Raw genomic sequence first — 18352 nt, 5'->3', positions numbered from 1 at the left:
CGGTTCAAGAGGTTGTGTCAAATGCAGACGAGGGTTTGCGGTTGTCAAAGTGGGTGGAGTGCTCTACTGCAACTGTTATGCCCCGCCGAGTTGGACGATCGAGCAGTTTACGCGGATGGTAGACCGAGTATCAGTTGCGCTGACTAGTCTAAGGCCGGTGGTTGTGGCGGGCGACTTTAACGCTTGGGCGGTTGAGTGGGGAAGTCGTCGCACGAACCATAGGGGTCGGATTCTGCTTGAGGCTTTGGCAAAGCTCAACGTAGACCTGGCCAACGTCGGCACCACAAGTACCTTCAGTAGGAATGGTGCAGAGTCTATTATCGACGTGACATTCGGCAGTCCTGGTCTGATAGGAGACTGGAGGGTAGACAATGGCTACACTCACAGTGACCATCAGGCGGTCCGCTATGGTGTTGGTCAGATAACGAGGCGGCAGGCGGCGGGTAGAGCCAACACTCCAACTACCCGTGGGTGGAAGACATCATACTTCGATCCTGAAGTATTTGTGGAAGCGATCCGAAGAGAGTGCGGTGATCGCGATATGCCCGATCCGAACGCTGATCATTTGGTTGAGGTGCTGTCGCGAGCGTGTGACGCCACCATGCCTAGGAAAAGCCGACGTAGGCATGGTAGGTCACCGGTTTACTGGTGGACAGATGAAATTGCGGAACTCCGCGGAGCCTGATTTCGTGCAAGGAGAATTATGCAAAGAGCTCGTTCGGACCAGGGCAGAGCAGAATGTCGAGTAGCACTAGTTGCTGCACGCGCATCGCTTAACAGTGGGTAATAGCTAGCAAGCGAGCCTGCTTTGAAAGGTTATGTGCCAGTGCCAATGCGAACCCGTGGGGTGATGCCTACAGGATCGTTATGGCAAAGGCCAAGGGCGTGATGGCGCCCGCAGAGCGATCGCCAGAGATGCTGGAGCGGATCATTGAGGGCCTCTTTCCGTGCCACTAGCCAAGGCCCTGGCCTCAGGCCGCTGAGTCGTTCCACGGCCGACGTTCCAGTATCTCAGACCATAGCGTAGGATGGTCGGTCTCCGTGCCGAACATCCAAAGTAACGTGGGCGACGACGGTTTGGAGGTCGGGGAGGAAGTAACGGTTACGAACGAGGAACTTATTGAGATCGCTAAATCCCTAAAGGTGAGCAAGGCACCGGGACCAGACGGAATCCCGAATATGGCCATTAAAGCGGCTATTCTGGAGGCTCCCGAATTATTCGAGGCAGTAATGAATAGATGCCTGGAAGCTGGCAACTTCCCGGACAGATGGAAGCGACAGAATCTGGTCCTATTGCCGAAGCCGGGAAAACCTCTGGGTGTCCCCTCGTCATATAGGCCGATCTGTCAGCTCGATACTGCCGGCAAGGTGCTGGAAAGGGTTATCCTTAACAGACTCGTACAGTACACTGAGGGTACAAACGGTCTGTCAAGGAACCAATTCGGCTTCCGAAAAGGCAAATCTACGGTGGATGCCATCTTGTCTGTCACTAAGACAGCCGAGGTGGCGATCCAGCACAAGAGGACAGGTATTCACTATTGCGCAGTTGTCACGCTCGTCGTGAGAAATGCGTTTAATAGCGCTAGCTGGGACTCCATAGCCAACTCGCTTCGGAACGTCCAAGTGCCGGTGTCGCTGTACAGGATCCTGGAAAATTATTTCCAGAATCGTGTGCTATGCTACAACACGGAGAAGGGTCAGAAGTGCGTTCCAATCACCGCAGGGGTTCCGCAAGGTTCCATACTGGGCCCGGTGTTGGGGAACGTCATGTATGACGAGGTGTTGAAGCTAAAGTTCCCGGTAGGGGTGGTGATTGTCGGCTTTGCGGATGACATTACCCTGGAAGTCTATGGTGAATCTATCAGAGAGGTAGAGTTGATGGCTGCCCACTCTATAAGCAGTGTTGAAGATTGAATGCGATCCAGGAAACTGGAGCTAGCGCATCATAAAACGGAGGTTATCGTGGTGAACAACCGCAAGTCGGTGCAGCAAGCAAATATCAGCGTCGGGGACTGCACTATTTCGTCAACGCGGTCCTTAAAACTCCTAGGAGTCATGGTCGACGCAAACTCAAGTTCGGGAGCCACGTCGACTATGCCTGCAAGAAGGCTTCCACAGCTATTTCGGCATTGTCTCGTATGATGTCTAATAGCTCTGCGGTATATGGCAGCAAGCGAAGGCTATTAGCTAACGTGGTCCAGTCCATACTCAGGTATGGCGGGCCGGTGTGGTCATCGGCGTTAGGTACCAAAAGTTATCTAGCCAAGCTGGAAAGCACCTATCGTCTCATGTGCTTAAGAGTGGCGAGTGCGTATCGCACAGTTTCACATGACGCAATCTGCGTCTTAGCGGGTATGATGCCTATTGGTATCATCATCAGCGAGGACGTAGAGTGCTTCAACCAACGTGGAACTAGAGGCATACGGAGTACCACAAGGTCGGCCTCTATGACCACATGGCAGCGGGCATGGTCTAATTCCACAAAAGGCCGGTGGACACATCGACTTATCCCGGAACTATCCGAGTGAGTCAACAGGCGCCACGGCGAAGTAAACTTCCACCTGACACAAATTCTGTCAGGGCATGGTTGTTTTAGACAGTATCTGCACAAGTTTGGGCATGCGGAGTCCCCCGCGTGTCCCGAATGCGTGGACGTTGAGGAAACTGCAGAACATGCTTTCTTCATATGCCCTCGCTTCGAGGGCGTGAGAAGCAACATGATGGTAGTGAGCGGACAGGACACTACTCCGGATAACTTAGTCCAAAGGATGTGTTCTAGCTCGGACGTCTGGGGAGCGGTCAACGCGGCTGCTACCCAGATCGTACTTGAGCTACAAAACCGCTGGAAAGCCGATCAACGGCGAACAAACAGCCTAACTACCATAGTCCAGTGGTTATCTAAGAGTGTGCGTTAAGCACAATAGCCCCTCCCTGAAGTAATACCGATAAGGTGGTGCCAGGGGGGATTGAGGCTGGAGACTCGAGTAGGGTTTTAGTGGGTCTTGATCCTCACGCCCCAGTAGGGGGGTCGGGATACCAAACCCCACTCCCTGAGTTGTCTTCTCAGGCGTCTGATAGCAGATTTCCCTACTCGTTAAAAAAAAAGACTAATGTAAACTGTATTTCTGGCATATGTATGTTTATAAGAATCTGTGAGTGCCATTGTGTAAGTGAATGTTTAGAAGAAAAGAGCGATTCAGATTCGATTCTTCATTGAATGCAACGGTGGCTATGAAAATACTTGGACGGGATTTCATGAGTACAACGCCTGCCACCTTTCAGACATTGAGATTTCTTTTAAAAATCACTTGTGTGCATCATAAAGGTTGGAATGGATAATGAATGACCGATTATTGTATTGAATATTAGCCCTCTAACGGGTAAGACCGTCTGTAGACGGCCTTCGCTTTTAGAGCTCTAGAGCCGCGTACGAAATTTGTTTTTAATTGGCAATATCGAAAATGTGTTTTGTACAGATTTCTTGACATTTTGATACTAATATCATAACATTCTGACCATGCATTCAAAAGTTATCATCTTTCAAAAACAAAAATTCCGAAAAATTCCGAAAACAATTAATGCGCGAATTTTCCCTTTTTTACTTTTGTAGAAAAAGGACATCTAGAACAAATTGATTGACTTAAAAAGTTTTTCTATGAGTAAATTTCATGCATTATTTTAATTTTGTAATATATCTGAATTGAAAAAATATCTGGGCAGAGCGTTAGACATGAAAAAGAAAAAAGAGAAATTGGACCTTTTCTTACCTGGCGATCCTCCAGATAATTATTTTTGCATGAAAATCAGAACTTAAGGTTTTTTGGTGTATACTTTCATGATAAAATAGTCATTAGCTTGATCGCATCGTTTTTACGGTGTTGCCCGTTAGAGGGTTAGCTTGATTAGTTTCAATAATCTTACTTTAACTCGTATGTGGCCTTTAAAAGGCCCATTGGTTACAAATAACATTAAAGCCAAAGCACGTTCATCGCAAATATGATATGAAAATTCCTACCTCCAAAAATCTCCACATGTCAAATTTGGTTCCATTTTCTTGATTAGTTTTCGAGTTATGAGAAAATTTGTATATCATTTGTATGGGAGCCCCCCCTCTTAAAAGGGAGAGAGGTCATTATTCCCCTCTTAAAGAGGGGAGGGGACTCAATTCACCATAGAAAAAAATTGCCTACAAAAACACCCACATGCTAAATTTGGTTCCATTTGCTTGATTAGTTCTGGAGTTATGAGGAAATCTGTATTTCATTTGAATGGGAGCCCCCCTCCTAAAGTGGGGAGGGGTCCTAATTCACCATAGAAAAAATTCTTGTCTCTTGTATGGGAGCCGCCCCTCTTTGTGGGAGGAGGAGTCTCTAACCATCATAAGAACCTTCCCTGGCCCCAAAAACCCCTATACGCAAATTTTCACGCCGATCGGTTCAGTAGTTTTCGATTCTATAAGGAACATTCGGGCAGACAGACAGAAATCACTTTTTAATGGGAATAGATTTGCATGGGAGCCCCCCCTCTTAGTGGGGGAAGGGATCTTTAACCATCATAAGAACCTTCCCTGGCACCAAAAACCCCAACATGCAAATTTTCACTCCGATCGGTTCAGTAGTTTTCGATTCTATAAGAAACATAGAGCAGACAGAAACCCATTCTTATAGGTATAGATTTGTATGGGAGCCACCTTCTTAGTGGGGGGAGGGGTCTTTTGCCATCGAGAGAACCTTCCCTAGCCCCAAAAACCTCTACATGCAAATTTTCACTCCGATCGGTTCAGTAGTTTTCGATTCTATAAGGAACATACGGGCAGACAGACAGACAGACAGAAATCCTTTTTATAGGTATAGATTTTGCATAGTTAAATGTTTGAAACGGATTTATACCTATTCATTACATGTGATCAAACAGACAAAACGGCTTATCCCACCACCTTTTGGCAGTTGGATAAACCAGCAGACTATTTTCATATTTTTTTGAAACGATGATTCTACAATTGATGAAGGGACGGTAAGGGAAAGTAATGAAGAAGGATTTTTTTCCGGGAATGAAGCGGAAGGGTGGACCGGAAGGGGGGGGGGGGGGGTAATAGGTAGCTATGCTTAACAAGTTGTCGTTGTGACTCCTATCTTTTGTCCAATGCTGGAAGGTGCATGGGTCGAACCAAGCTGTAATCAGAGATTATAACCGGATTTGAACCCACAACACCTGCCAGGGCGTGTCGCTCACTGGTACCCGTGTACCAGCCCATGCACCTTCCAGCATTGGACAAAAGATAGGAGTCACAACGACAACTTGTTAAGCATAGCTACCTATCACCCCCCCCCCCTTCCGTTCCACCGTTCCCCTTCATTCCCGGAGAAAAATCCTTCTTCATTACTTTCCCTTACCGTCCCTTCATCAATTGTAGAATCATCGTTTTAAAAAAAATATTAATATATGTCTGACCGCATTTCAAGGTCATTGGAACGGAGCCTTTCTCCGAAGAAACGCGGACTAACACGCTTTCGGACGAACAGCGTCACACGCAGTACCTTGCAAGTAGTAAGGGCCTGCATAGTGTCGTCGTCCTGAAAGTAAAAACACGTTAGATTAAAACTTCTCGGTCGGTGATTTCTACAGTAGATGGAGGAAGAGGCACAATTTGTGTCTAAAAATAGACCAATCCATGTCGCTATGGTTAATAAGGGGGGGTTGTGCAGACTTCTTTTGTCCAGCGCCTCTGTGGCTCAAAGGTACACGGGTACCAGTGAGCGACACGCCCTGGCAGGTGTTGTGGGTTCAAATCCGGTTATAATCTCTGATTACAGCTTGGTTCGACCCATGCACCTTCCAGCATTGGACAAAAGATAGGAGTCACAACGAAAACTTGTTAAGCATAGCTACCTATTACCCCCCCCCCCCCCCCCCCCCCCTTCCGTTCCACCCTTCCCCTTCATTCCCGGAAAAAAATCCTTCTTCATTACTTTTTTACCGTCCCTTCATCAATTGTAGAATCATCGTTTCAAAAAAATATTAATATATGCCTGACCGCATTTCAAGGTCATGACTAAAGTCACGAGTTTGGTCAGACTATTTTCATTTTTCCGAAAAGACATCTTGCAATTTTTATTTAGCTCAATTCTTTAATTTCGATGTGCGTTAGTTAAGTTCGAATTAGTTTTAATTTTTCACACATAAATTTCGGATAAAGAGATAAAAAGGAAAAACGAACTCATTAGAAAATAATAATTTAAGAGTAAACAATCAATTAAGCCAAATGAACACTTTAAAAAGAGAAATTAACGAGATATTTTGCTTCTGGATTTTTTTGAAATATACCTGAAAAAACCTGGAAAAGTCAGGGAATTTTATTTTCGCTGAATAATCAACACCCTTTAAAGTTTCATCAAATTTTGAAAGGGTCATGCCAGCCTCTGGTCGAGTTGACGTGAAATCTATCAAGTGCAAGAATTGTGAAGGTCACCTTCATGGGATACATCAAATGACTTTTAGGCCTGAAATATGCAAAAAAAAAATTATAATCGAACCATGTCATGTCAAAATCTAGTGATCGCCTATTTATTTCAGCATATAATGTCAAAATATGACCAGGATGGAAATGCTTTTGTAATGAGTGTCCTTAACTCTTCCACAATTCTTGAAGATATATCTGGAGTTTCAAAATTGACCGATAATGCGACAGAAGTACGTAGAATTTATATTTATGAATATATTTTAATAATAATCATCTCCTCTCTTTATAGGATATAGATTTTCTAACCGACGATGAATAGAGAATATTCGCATGTTTCATGTCAAGCTGGAGCCAGGTTCTCAATTAGTCGATTCAATAATTTAGTTGCTTTGTAAATAAACTTTCAGCAGGGCGATGAAAAGATATTATTCTTAGCTATCTTGATTGTGCATAATATTTATAAATATGTAGTGGATTAGATTAGATATATTACTTCAGAGACTTTCAGCCTGCGCCTAGTTCACCACTTATAAATAGGAAATAAACGATGTATCGATAAAATCAACTAGTTGGAACCTTTATCTTATTTGCTGTGTATTGACAAGAAATAACATTGCTATTGGCTCGCAGTCGTAATTCGCAATGTAACATTCTGTGATTCACTATATTCACGATTAGCTCCCAACTAGGGCTGTCTAACCGGTAGTACCGAAACCGGTAATACCGGCCAGTTTTTGGATACCGAAATACCGGTTTTGGAAAGGCAAAAAACCGGTATTTTCTAATACCCTAGTTTTTTTTAGTTTTCTTATTCAAAGAAGAACTAAGCTTGATAAAAGATTGTAAAACTCATAGAACAACAAATTCGTGTTAATGCTGGCGAGTTTCTTTGACTACTAGCAATGAATAGGGTGAAACTGTGGGTCAAATAATTATAGTTCTTGAACCTGTTTAAGGCACAGTACAGCATCTTTGCTGTATGTTTCATGCAAATGTTACATTGTATAAGCCAGACGTCACATTTCAATTTAGTTTTGAACAACTTGACTTGATATTTACAAGCCACCAAATTATTCGAAGCTCTCGCTTAACGAATTTAGGAAACAAAATCAGGGCCCGTCGTTTACAATAGTAAATACAATAGTCACTCAACAATGAAGTAATGAAAATTCAGTTTCAACTGTAGCAATGCCGATTCGTTTCAAAACTGGCTTGAACCAGGCACCATGAAACGATTTTCACTTCACCATGACGACCGGTTTTATAGTTTCATTTGTATATAGAAGAATATTCTTATTCTTATTAATACCAACACAGCCACAATAAAGGATTCCTGGAAATAATTTTAAATTATTTCTAATTATAGAAATATTTCAAATTATTTTCTTGTCTGTATTAACATTTGCAAAATATCAGAGATATATTGCAAAAGTTTAATCGGCCAGGCCAACTGTGAAGCATTGCCGCAAAGACGATTATAAGAAATAAATCTTGTGTGAATAAGTTATTCATACATAGATGCATTTCAAAATCCACAGGGGAAGAAGAAACGGGGACGTCTCGTACCAACCGTTTCTGATTAACTGTAAATTTGTTTCGTTAGGAGTATCTTTGCTAATAAAGGTTAAGTGATACTCCGGACCCTCGGGGATGAACTTATGGCATTTAGACCAAAAGCCCGGCTGCTATTGGCCAAGGTTATAGCGCCTTATTTCGCTCACTGCAAATATATAAAATACACCAGCAACCCAAAAGTAGATAATTATTTTGGAATATATAAAAATTAACTGTGCATAACTGTACAAAATTCGCCGTCACCGTCACTTAAAAATTGTCGAAGAATAACTGAATCAAGAATCTTCCAAACAAGATGTCCGAAGAATCGAAAACTCTCCCCTCCGGGAAAATAGAAGACTCCAAACTTACATTGCCCTTTGATTTCACAGTAGAGTATATAAAGAATAAATAAATATAAGGAACGTCCTCACCCGATTTCAAATCTGGTGCTCAGGTTAAATACATTGCCAATCGATGTCATTTGAATCGGCCATGTCCTTAAATATTTCCGGAATACTATGGATAAAACGACGAATCTCGATTCAGTGGGGGTAATCAATATCCACTCAAAGCATCACTCTAAACTGTACTTCGAGAGCCAGAAAATGTAACTCGAAAGATCGCACTCGCATGAATTGCGATGATTACTTTACACTGCACAATAACCGTTAGGGAAATGTTAAGTTTTAATAATGAACGAAAAATTCGACGTCAAAATTTTTCACACCCGTTCAGGCTCATCATAGTTTCATTTGTATATAGAAGAATACAAATGAAACTTTAAAACCGGTTGTCATGGTAAAATGTTAATAATTCAAATATTCACTAGAAGACCAGCAATTTTGAACTTACTCAACATCGATAAATCGTGCCTGACTGCCAGTCGTCGTCATTTAATACAGTCACTAACTTCAGCTAAAGTTTGCTTAAAACATTCTGTTCAACAAATGAAACGAATGACTTCATGTATGAGGCGAAGGTACAAGAAAGTCAGCTTCATTTATTTGTTTCGATGATGCCGGGCTGTTATTAAAATATAGGAGCCTTCGCGCTTTTTGAGTATTCTTGGTATCAAAGGATCTACCAGGAAAGGATTTGGAATAATTTTCAAGTCTTGATATATGTATTGTGATATATTAAACAAGTAGATGGAATCTCCAAGCCACTATCTACGAACAGTGGGATTAAAAGCAGAGAAGAAAAGGGAACTGTGCAAAATGATGAAGAGAATGATACTATGCAAGGGCTTCGGATTGGGGATAAAGGAAAAATTCGTGAAGAGACTGTAAAAGACCAGTGCATTAATTATGCTGGAAGCTGCAATACGGGGATTTTTGAAAATAGTTAAAAGCAGGCTTTCCTACTATAAATTTAAAAAAATGATAGGAAAATTCCTGATGCGCTAAAGCCGTTCGTCAGACTTCGATGAAAGCGGAAGTTTGTTCAATTGTTAGAACTTTAGAAGCGTTGGCAACGAAATTTATTCTTCCAAAAGAAATAAATCGCTAAGCGTATTATTTCTCCCTTAATACTACTTTGCAAAGCAACAATACTGAAGTAAAAGTTTAAAAACAAAGACATTTACTGAAAAACATTAACATTTCTATTGATTCCGAATAATCTGCCAATACCGGTATTTTACCGGTACTACCGGTATTTTCTACGCTAATACCGAAATACCGGTTTTCACCAAAAGCACCCAATACCGACAGCCCTACTCCCAACTCTCTTTACGAGAAACAAATATATTAATCCTATTTGTTATTTGTTGTTATTGTTACTTGTTATTTGTTATTTATGATTTGTTATTGTACTTTTCAAAAAAAGTAGAAGGTGCAACAACGTTTCTTCCATGGATACAAAAAACTTCTTATTCCTTTCATCTCACTTCAAGACAAAACTTGTTCGTAAACAATGTTTTTAGTTTCACCACCAGGAGCAAGTATGCACAAATTATTGGCCGAGCCCGCTCTGGAACATGTCACAAAAAGTTGACTATGGGAAAAACAGGTGTTCTCAGATCAACTCCACACTGTTTTGAACCCCTCTTTTATCAACCCCTTCAGTTCTGATTCCCTTATATCAAGGAACATCCCAGATAACACAAGATCGTAATAGAAAGTTCACATTAAATCGTTTTCATGTCAATTTTACATTGGACTTATATAATGACTAGCTGACCCGACAAACTTCGTATTGCCACAAATTAACCTGTGTTGTACATAAATCATGAATCTCGGATGATCTTTGTCACAATCTCGAGTTTTGTAAGCCCCCCAGTGGGCGGCGCTTCCGACGGCAGGTCACCGGCAATACTCGCGACCGTCTCGTCCTGAATGATCTAGTGTTACTATAGATAGTTTTTGTGGTCTTGTATTGACTAATATTTTATGGAAGAGTCTCGAGTTTGATTAGTTTTCGAGTTTCGCAAAAATTTCTGTTTTATTTGTATGAGAGTCCATATCCCCCTACCACAGGGGTGAGAGGTCTCTAACTATCGTAAAATAAATTCAAGACTCCAAAATCTCCCACATGCCAAATTTGGTTCCATTTGCTTGATTTGTTCTCAAGTTATAAGGAAATTTGAATTTCATTTGCATTGGAGCTCCCCTCTTAAAAGGGGAAGGGGTCGTAATTCACCATAGAAAAAATTTCTGCCATCTAAAACTCCCACATGCCAAATTTGGTTCCATTTGATTGATTAGTTCTCGAGTCGAGATAAGAGGAAATTTGCATGTCATTTGTATGGAAGCCCACCCTCTTAAAGGGGAGATGGGCCATAACTCACTTTCTAAAAAAGAGAGGGGTCTCAATTCACCATAGAAAAAAATCTTGCGTCCAAAACCACTTACATGTCAAATTTGGTTCCATTCGCTTGATTAGTTCTCGAGTTATGAGGAAAATGTTTTTCATTTGTATAGGAGCCCCACCCCCCCTCTTAAAGTGGGGAAATCCATAGAAAATATACCATAGAAAATATTCTTGCCTACAAAAACACCCGCATGATAAATTTGGTTCCATTTGCTTGATTAGTTCTAGAGTTATGAGGAAATTTGTATTTCGTTTGTATGAGAGCCCCCCTCTTAAAAAGGTAAGGGGTCCTAATTCATCATAGAAAGAATGGTTGCCTCCAAAAACACCCACATGCCAAATATGGTTTCATTTGCTTGATTAGTTCTCGAATTATGAGGAAATTTGTATTTCATTTGTGTAGAAGCACCCCCTCTTAAAGTTGGGAGGGGTCCTAATTCACCATAGAAAATATTTTTGCCTCCAGAAACCTCCACATGCCAAATTTGGTTCTATTTGCTTGATTAGTTCTCGAGTTATGAGGAAATTTGAATTTCATTTGTATAGGAGCCCCCTCCTAAAGTGGGGAGGGGTCCCAATTCATCATAGAAAAAATTTTTGTCTCCAAAAACACCCACGTGCCAATTTTGGTTCCATTTGCTTGATTAGTTCTCGAGTTTTGAGGAAATTTGTGTTTCGTTTGTATAGGAGCCCCCCCTCTTAAAGTGGGGAGGGGTCTTTATTCACCATAGAAAATATTCTTGCCCTCGAAAACTTTCACATGCCAAATTTTGTTCCATTTGCTTGATTAGTTCTTCAGTTATGAGGAAATTTGTATTTCATGTGTATAGGATCCCCCCCCTCCTAAAACGGGGAGGGGTCCCAATTCATCATAGAAAAAAATTTTGTCTCCAAAAACACCCACATGCCAAATTTGGTTCCATTTGCTTAATTACTTCTCGAGTTATGAGGAAAATTGTGTTTCTTTGGTACAGTAGCCCCCCCTCTTAAAGTGGGGAGGGGTCCTAATTTACTATAGAAAATATTCTTGCCCTCGAAAACCTTCACATGCCAAATTTGGTTCCATTTGCTTGATTAGTTCTCGAGTTATGAGGAAATTTGCATGGAAGCCCCCCCTTTTAAAGAGGAGAGGAGTTATAATTCCTCTTATAAAGAGGGGAGGGGTCTCAATTTACCATAGAATAAATTCTTGTCACCGAAAACACCCACATGCCAAATTTTGTTCTATTTGCTTGATTAGCTTTCGAGTTATGCAGAAATTTGAGTTTCATTTGTATGGGAGCCCCTCCTCTTAGTGGGGGGAGGGGTTTCTAACCATCACTAAAACCTTTCCTGGCCCCAAAAACCCCACATGCATATTTTCATGCCGATTGGTTCAGTAGTTTTCGATTCTATAAGGAACATACGGACAGACAGACAGACAGACAGAAATCCTTCTTTATAGGTATAGATAGATTAGAGTATGTCAAAACAAAGTGAACAATCCAGCTTTCCACGAGCGATAATGGCGGATATTGAGCACAAGTGGGCACAATCTTTTGACATTCATTGGAGGAGCGTCGAGTTCGCCCTGACGGAGTTACTATGGATACATTCATGATTGTTTGTTGTTCGAGTGTAACAATGTAAACATTGTTTATTTTTGCAGATCGCGTTAACCTTATCGGAATCCGGTTAAAAGGTGAGTCATTTGAATTGGCAAAATATAATAATGTTTTTTAATCAACACTTTCGTTTTGGTTGGCTTATTAGACATTGATCTGTGCGGTCCCAGCGTTCCATTCTTGCTAGGACTAGAGGATCACGATGTTCACCAATGCGAAGAAGGATGGGTACCAGTTGATACCAGTGCCGAAAAGAAACTGGCCGTTATGTCGATTGGTTTTCTATTGAAGAGCCGAACCGAAGCTGTTATTTGGCGAGGACCCAAGAAGACTGCAATGATCAAACAGTTTTTAGAGGACGTCGCTTGGGATGAGTTGGATTATCTCATTATCGATACTCCTCCGGGGTTTTCGGACGAACACATCACCGTCATGGAAAACTTGAAGGGAGTAAACGCAGATTGTGACAACGCCTCAGGAAATGGCCTTGGAAGACGTCCGAAAGGAGGTAACTTTCTGTAAGAAACTGGGATACCGATCATTGGGATTGTAGAGAATATGAGCGGCTTTGTGTGTCCCAATTGTGCCGAATGTACGAATATATTCTCTTCGGGAGGTGGATTAGCGTTGGCAGAACTGGCAAAAGTGCCCCACTTGGGGACGTTACCGATCGATCCACGTGTTGGTGGATTGGGGTGTACGGGAAAGGCATGTGTGAATGAACTACCAGATTGTACCACGTCACAAGTGCTGAGAGATATTGTTAAGGTTTTAACAGTGGAAAAGCAATAAAACTTAAGCTTAATTTGAAATAAATTTTTACGTTCGAAACTTCCACGATCCAAACTGGTCATTAACCGTTATGTGTGCGACAAAAAAAACACCTTTAGCAGGGCGACAAGGGTACCCGGGTACCCAAAATTGATATTGTTATAACATCAACAATTTTAAACCGATTTTTATGAAATAGGGGTCATTTGATTCGTTAATTAATCTAGTTTTGAATTACTTGGCCATTTGGCCATTAAAAGACATACGGGGCCCGAAAATCGGGAATTCCGGCAGAGTGTCCGCTGTGAGGTAGAGAACTGATTGTATTGCAGGAAAATTAGTCATGCGGATATAAAAAATCCAAAAATTCATACAATGAACTATTTCATATAATGAGATGAATCAGGTTGGCCATTCCGGAGTAGGTTCCTGTGGGGTCATGGGTGGCCAGTCTAGGATTGGAGGTAAAACCAGGCAATATGAGTATCAAAGCTCTTGGAATTAGTTCGGTAGGTGATATTTTTTACATTTCGAGATATTTTGATTGGTTATTTCGAAAATGGTTTCTACGGGGTCACAGATGATACCGCAGAATTCAAGATAATGCATTTTCAGAACAGTTTAAAACGTAGAACCATCCGTTATACATTTGGAACCAGTTCCGAAATTATTAATCAGTACTAAACTGGCCATATCGGTTCAAAATGTCTAATAGATCCGCTAAACCAATTCTAATATTGGATTAGGCACCCAACTGGCCATCTGTAACCGTACAGTAACCCAATTCTGGAATGGCCAATGCAATCTAGTCACCAATTTATATAATTAGATGAAAAAAGAGTCCACAATGTCAAGTTCAAAGCTAATAGCTTTGCCGAAAGCTGATATTCTTTCAAAACAAACGGCGTCCCACGTTTTACCGGACGTTGCTCCGGAATTACCAATTCCCGGGAACTACATGTCATTTGATGGCCAAATGCTTTATCTAATCAAAACTAGATAAATGTACGAATCAAATGCCACTGGTTTCATCCAAATCGGTTCAAGATAGCCAAAGTTATGAACATAGCAAATCACGGGTACCCGGGTACCCTTGTCGCCCTCCTACGTAATAAAAAAATTCAAGTGCCTCTCATGGCTAATCCCCTTTATGGATATGCACCAAAAATACCTCAATTACTTAAGATCAACGAGTTTTACGATGTCGCAAAATTTCAATGACGTATGTTTTAAACTGAATGAGTTATAACTATTTTAAAACTGAAAAGGTACCCGGGTACCCTGTTGCACACATAACGGTTAAATTAAAATACAAGAAATTATTTGGCTTTAAAACTCCAAGTATATTAAGGCTTAGAAAATATCTCTTACGACCGTAACTTTATGGTAATAGTGAGGTGCCAGTTCTGTGAGCCACTCTTGTTTAATAACGGTACCTTTATAAACAATTTGGTAGTATGCAAAAGTTCACAAAATACAACCCATTGTGGCTGTTCTACGGTATACAATGCCGAAAGTGGATGAATCGAAAGCTCTGTGTCACCTCGTACCGTTTTGTAAACCCCAGAATGATGCAAATAAGCAGCGTATGGAAAAAATCCCAACACAATGCAGCGGCATATAGTTTCCACATTGTCACCACAAGAAAGCAGTGGTATGTTTAATTCTCGTTCCAGCATGCTGCAAAGTTGTGTTTGGATTTCATGTGCGCGTTTCAAATTACGATAAATCAAAAAATTTCGTCCACAGAATTCTTTCGTGCGATCATTTGCAACAAAGGCTGTGTACACATTCAAAAGTGTGATCAGATCTCCCTCAGAAACTTCAAAATTACGTTTCGCAATACGGGCTCGTATGGACGCCTGGCCGCTCAGTGGTTTTGAGAAAACTGATTGAACTTGCAGCATGGCTATAATAAGAATTTCCTCTGAGCATCCCATCTCGCCGGCGTTGTACAGCATTTTAGCCAACATCGGATTTATAGGCATTTCTGCTAGGAAATAACCAATCGGGGACGTTAAGTTTCCATCGGAGTCGAGTGCATCCAGAGCGAACAAAGTCTCCAGTGAAGCCAGCAGATTCTTAGCCGGTGGTGGTGAAGGAAACGTGAACCGCAAGATGTTATCAATTCCCACTCTTCTTCGGTATAGAGACGGTAGACTTTTCCGCTGCGAATCCTTCCGGCTCGGCCTGCTCGCTGTTCCGCGGCTGCTTTGCTAGTCGGTACTATTACCAAACTGTTAGTGGTGCTCTCGGCTGAATACCAGTTCAACTTTACAAATCCGCTATCAATAACTGAAAGTAGTTGACATTAGAATTTCTTTACAGTTTCAAGCAAGCAGTTAAGTTACAAGCCGGCTTACCATAAACAATTCCTGGAATTGTCACTGATGTCTCCGCTATGTTTGTAGCTAAAATAACTTTCCGAACTCCCTTAGGGGCGTTGAAAAAAACTTTCAACTGATCCGTGTTGGATAGCGTTCCGTACATGGGAAATATTGTCAAGTCATCCTTCCCACTAGCCTCCTTATGCTCACGCAAAAGATCGAGTGCTTTTAACACTTCTTCCTGCCCCGTCAGGAACGCAAGAATGTCTCCCGGTTTCTCACTACGATGGATTTTCATTACCGTTTCCACTGTTCCCTTCACGTAGTCTGGACAAGGTTCTGAAAGTGTAGTCCAAATTATTATATCTTTTTGAGCCTGACGAACAAAACCTTACCTTGCAAATAAAACACCTCGTAGGGATACATGCGACCTTGCGATCTGCAAAATTGAACAATGTTTACATTGTTACACTCGCACAACAAACAATCATGGATGTTTCCATAGTAACTCCGTCAGGGCGAACACGACGCTCCTCCAATGAATGTCAAAAGATTGTGCCCACTTGTGCTCAATATCCGCCATTATCGCTCGTGGAAAGCTGGATAAGTTATTTTACAGTCGTGCGTAGCGTCATATAGAACTCATGACTGTAAATTATAAAGCCTGTACCACTTTATTGCAATATTTAGTTATATCTTAATCATATATTCAGGATTATCAAATCGCGTGTTATAAAAACCGCTGTGTAAAATGCAAGATAGAATCACAAATAATTGTCAAAATTTTCGTACGCATATTGCCTCCACTTTGGTACATATATGTTCTTATCTGGCGTGAAATATAACTTTTTCGTTCAGATATGCTGCCGTATTTCTCAGATGCAATCGAGATATACAAACCAAATGGCACAGACAAACAGACGAGACACTCGCGTAAATTCCATCGTCCAATCAAAAACCACTCATTTTTCAAAAAAGCATGTTTCGCAACATGACCACACCGCGGCGCGCGAGTGTTGCTTCGAGATTTCAGTATAAAACCATACAAATGTAAAAACCCTACAGCATAAAACCGTGCAAATGCAAGCTACTCCGCGACATGCATAACAGAGGGTGCTAGTGTGCAAGCAAAATGTGTAGGACGATGGTTTTTAAAGGATTTTCTTCTATGTGTCATGTCAGTTCGTCAGTGCAAATGGTTTACTGGGATGTATGAAAGGTTGATAAAGAACAGTCAAGGCGTTTCGGAGTTATCGTCTCTCCCTCTCTATTAATCCTATCCCCCTTTGTCAACCCCCTGTGCTGACTCCCTGATGCTAAGGGACATGTGTGCCAGGTTTGATAAAGAACGGTCAAAGCGTTTCGGAGTTATGCCTTTCCCCAGTGCTGATTCTCTTATGCCAAGGAACAATTGTGCCAAGTTTGATGAATAACCATCCGGGCATTTCGAAGTTATGGCCTTTCCCCTGTTACGAACCCCTTCCCACTTTTTTTCGGGGTTATGGTCCCCCTCTCTATTAGTTCCACTCCCCTTAATGCCAACCCGTGCTAATTCCCTGATGTCAAGGAATTATTATTTGTAACCCAAATGGTGCCGTTCACCGGCTTACCTCTGGTTATATACCAAAGCAAATGGCAGCAATTTGTAAAAAAGGCGGATCGGCGTAGGAAAGAGAATTACAAATACGAAAAAAGGCGGAACTACGAAACCGTTCATTGTTTGAACAAAACCGGTGCTACCTCAAGCAAGAGTTACCAGTTTCTGCAGAGCAAGCTAATATGAAGCATCGTCTTCATGCCACCGAAAACCAGTGGAAAGGCCGCAAAACGCGATAGGAAGAAGCAGAAGCCACACCACTAGGAGATCTACGCTATTTTCTTTCGGTCATTTGATGCCGACAGATATGGCACATTGGCACGGCAGACGGCACTCACAGTTGTGTGTGGTTGTGGTTTTGCTTTTTTGACTGTACCCGCTCACCCAAGTAACCAGTAAGCACTAAACACTAAAGAATCTTACTAAAGAAGTGACAGGTAACTCATTTTCAGTTCGTCGAAACCAAGTGCGCATGAATCTCGATGAAACCTTCTGAATCTTTTGCTCGAAAACTTGCGGAGTATCAGTCGATGAACGCGACTGAAAATAATGATTGTAAGCAAACGGCAACAAATATCATCGTATCATCACGAAATCGATCCGTGCTGCCTAACGATAACACCAGGCAATCAAATTTGTATCGTACAGTTCATAAAATCGCCTAAATGTTGAACTCGAAAAAATATTGTTCGAACTTTTCCTAGCAACTTTGAACAGAGTCACGCACAACAATCATCGTTGAGCAAATCAGGTTTAACGATGACAGGAGGCCGTGAGTGACTGAGCTCCAGTGTCTTTTCTTTAGTCAGTTTCTTTACTAAACACTAGTCCTTTGACAACATTGTATAAGCATACAGAACTATGAATAAAAGCTTATTTTGCTGTATATACTTCCGTAGAACTCACATAATGCTAAAAAGGCGAAATAGCGGGTTATTAAAATGCTACGCCACAAGCATTCAATAAACATTATTAGTGTTTGTTTGAGACTTAACCCTCTAACGGGCAACATCGTAAAAACGATGCGATCAAGCTAATGACTATTAAATCATGAAAGTACACACAAAAAAACCATAAGTTCTGATTTTCATGCAAAAATAATTATCTGGAGGAGCGCCAGATAAGAAAAACTCCAATTTCTCTTTTTCTTTTTTCATGTCTAACGCTCTGCCCAGATATTTTTTCAATTCAAATATATTTCAAAATTAAAATAATGCGTAAAATT

General features: G+C 41.4%; 1 protein-coding gene and 1 pseudogene across 1 annotated transcript in view; both read left to right on the top strand.

The window, feature by feature from the left end:
* Positions 1–7004, top strand: part of LOC128736966 (ubiquitin-like modifier-activating enzyme ATG7) — a 63590-nt gene extending 56586 nt beyond the window's left edge. The window contains exons 11-12 of the mRNA XM_053831487.1: positions 6574–6690; positions 6750–7004. Of these exons, the coding sequence (XP_053687462.1) occupies positions 6574–6690; positions 6750–6779 (147 nt within the window). The 3' untranslated portion in view covers positions 6780–7004. The remainder of the gene's footprint in view (positions 1–6573; positions 6691–6749) is intronic.
* Positions 7005–12573: 5569 nt separating this feature from the next.
* LOC128735837 (cytosolic Fe-S cluster assembly factor NUBP2 homolog) lies at positions 12574–13224 on the top strand (annotated as a pseudogene).
* The last annotated feature ends 5128 nt before the right edge of the window (positions 13225–18352 follow it).

This window comes from Sabethes cyaneus, chromosome 2 (assembly GCF_943734655.1).
Source record: "Sabethes cyaneus chromosome 2, idSabCyanKW18_F2, whole genome shotgun sequence".
NCBI lineage: Eukaryota > Metazoa > Arthropoda > Insecta > Diptera > Culicidae > Sabethes > Sabethes cyaneus.
This window is presented reverse-complemented; position numbering and strand designations above follow the sequence as displayed.